The sequence below is a fragment of the Penaeus vannamei genome, chromosome 11, assembly GCF_042767895.1.
Source record: "Penaeus vannamei isolate JL-2024 chromosome 11, ASM4276789v1, whole genome shotgun sequence".
Classification (NCBI taxonomy): Eukaryota; Metazoa; Arthropoda; class Malacostraca; order Decapoda; family Penaeidae; genus Penaeus; species Penaeus vannamei.
The window spans coordinates 31,967,669-31,970,499 of NC_091559.1; the positions used below are offsets into that span (position 1 = coordinate 31,967,669).

At 50.4% G+C, this 2,831-nt stretch overlaps 1 protein-coding gene across 3 annotated transcripts in view; it reads right to left on the bottom strand.

Moving 5' to 3' along the window:
• Positions 1-548: 548 nt before the first annotated feature.
• The window catches only part of ko (Stork-head domain-containing protein knockout), a 21,919-nt gene continuing 19,636 nt past the window's right edge, over positions 549-2,831 (bottom strand). For all 3 annotated transcript variants that reach the window (XM_070127230.1, XM_070127232.1, XM_070127231.1), the window contains one exon: positions 549-2,537. In XM_070127230.1, coding sequence (XP_069983331.1) covers positions 813-2,537 — 1,725 coding nt within the window. In that variant the 3' untranslated portion in view covers positions 549-812. The remainder of the gene's footprint in view (positions 2,538-2,831) is intronic.

Here is a 2,831-nt window from a genome sequence, read left to right on the forward strand (position 1 = left end):
GGCAGGGGTGAAGATAGGGGATAGATGGAGTCGAGAAGGGGATACAGAGATGAGCGAACTGGCTGAAGGTGTGAGAGAGAGTAAGGCGAGGCTGGGATCCGTTCTCTATAAGATCATTTTCTATTTATAGTTCGCCTTCTATTAACCAAGCATACTGACGTGATATATCTCTGGAATATTTAACTAATCACGATTTTCTCGTGATACGTGTATCTAATATCAAAGTTTATCTAAAATCAATTATATCTAAAAGATTACCTAACCAGTAATTGGAAAATAGAACAAATAAATGTGCTAGACATTTAAAGTCATACAGCACTAATATCCAGTTACTTCAATCGTATTTTTGTCAGTTCAGCAATGTATTCTTATTTAAAATATTGTTGTTATACTTTACAACGATAAGCAAACTTGGCTTATCTTTATAATTGAAAATTCAGACGTGCTTCTTTAATACCTCAATTCGTGTTTATCACTTCCATTTTTCTAGAAAACTTATTTCAAAAATGTTTCTATAAAGTAAGGGTGCAGAAATAAGACGCAGGATCATTAGTTGATGGAAATGTATTAATCTGTTTCTGCCTGACGAGATCACATGCTAGAGAGCAACAATCTTGTATCTCTGTGGCTCCCAGTAAGAGCACCTGTTATTTACACGACTAGTCTAGCTTGTACTGTTACTGGATAAAAAATAATTAGTGCCTAAATAGCAAGCATAGATATTCACAACAGTCAGTCATAAACTTTACATATCTTAACTTACACGTATATATATATTTATTTACAAACAAAGAGAGCGAGTGAGCATTTGCTTAGACGAATCCTAGGTCCGTGTTGGTGACGGGCGTCGCGGGGGAGCTGTGTTTTCGCTGCAATTTGCGCTTCTCGGCCGCTAGGTTCACCTCCACCAGGGTGTCCAGGCTGTTCACGCTCGCGCCGCACAGGATCCTCTGCGCCGCCAGGGAACCGAAGTTGAAGTTGAGTTCAGACAGACTTGGGTACGTCTTCACCGACACGTTCTCTGCGTCGGGGCTGCTGCTGCTGTTGGTCTTGTTGGTGTCGTCCTCGCGCGCCTTCGGGTCCGGTTCCTTGCCTTCGGTGGAGATGATGTTGTCGAGCTTCCCTGGACGCGTCTCGCCGGGCGAAGAGGCCGGCGTCTTGTCTGCCGGCGCGTGCTGGCTGAGCTGGTCGAGGGTTTGTGAGCATAGCTTTTTATGGCACTTGTCCACTTCGGTGTAGCCCAAGTTCCGCGCTGTCAGATCACTGCACGAGCCTTTGCTGATGTTGGCCAGGCTGTTGTTGTGGTGGAGAACATTATTCTTCAGTCCCTCTGGCCGCTGCGGCGATGCGTTCACCTTGCGCGAATTATTCATATGGGAGTGAGGCAAGTCCAGCTGCAGTGCAGATCGGTCGTATCTCCCACAGTCCTTTTTCTCCCCCTCCCGTTCCGCATCCGCCTCCGGCTTCTTATCTGGTTTCGGAGTGCTGAGATCAGCATCTCTGGCTGATGCATTGAACTTGCTTTCTCTCTGATTCGGCGATGTGGAAGGCTGTGGCTCCTCCCCCTCGGCCTCCCCTCGTATACTATTGGCACTGTTCTCTTTTCTGAGCGCCGCTGCCACTTGCCTCACTTGGTTTTCCTCATTCTGGATGTTCTCCTGTCTCTTGCGCTGCATCTCCTGCGAGTGAAAGCACTCCTTCTGGTGCCTCCCCTTGTTTCCATGCTGGTGCCTCCTCTTCTCCTGGTGACTACTCTCACCGTCGGCCGCGCGGTCTTGCTGTTCCTTCCCGCTCTTTCTTGCCTTCGTTTCCCCAGACTTCTTGTTATGGCCTTCCTTGCACTGTTTGATTGCCGATTCCTTTGCCTCTTTCCTCGCCCATTCGCCGTCCTGCGCAGCCTTCCTCGCGCCTTGGTCCTTCCTCGATCTGCCCGGTGACGACTCGAGGTCCCTGTAGCTCAGCCGATTGTCCGTCACAGGGATTGGAGGCGTCTTGCACTCGCCGACGGCACGCGCGGGAGATCTGTGCTTGTGATTTTTCAGGTTGGCCCTGCTCTCTGGATTCCTGCTTGAGGGCGACAATCCAGGTGGATGGTCCTCCACGAACTCCTTTAGGATATGCTGGTGATGAGCAGGAGTGCCCTGGGGCTGCGGGCGGTGGCTGGGCGAGCTGTGGGACGAATGGTGTGAGGAGCGGTGGGCTGGGGACCCGTGCGAGGAGCGGTGGCCTGGCGAGGAGTGCGGTGAGGGATGGTGGATGGGGGACCTGTGCGGGGCCGGACGGTGGCCAGGCGAGGCGTGCAGGACCATCTCCTCCTCGGAGAGAAGGGCGGGCGTTGTGCTGACCAAGGAGAGGGGAAGCGAGGACGCCATGGGGTTGGAGGACTCCCTCATGTACTGGAAGTTATTGGGGAGGAGCGGAGGCGTCGAGGAGTTCCTCGAGGTGGGCGGAGTGGAGGACCGCGGCCGCTGGAGTCTGCGTGGAAGGGTGGACGACCTCGGCGACCAGCTCGGGGTCGCCATCCACCACTGCTCAACCTTGTGAAGGAGGAAGTTATAGAGAATCAGCGACAGAAATCAAAGGAATTTACAAACTCTCCCGACACAAATTATAAACAGGATGTTTCATTTGAAACTTCTTTCACACTGTAATTTAAAATGAAACAATGATACGGGTGTACACAGTGTGGCATACATATAGGACATTTGACACTACACAAATGCATGAAATATCAACTGTTACTTGCATGCTACCATACAGAAAACATTATACCAAACAACGGGACATTAATAACGTGAAGAAATGGGTCAAGAAATTCCCAAAGGCGTCCT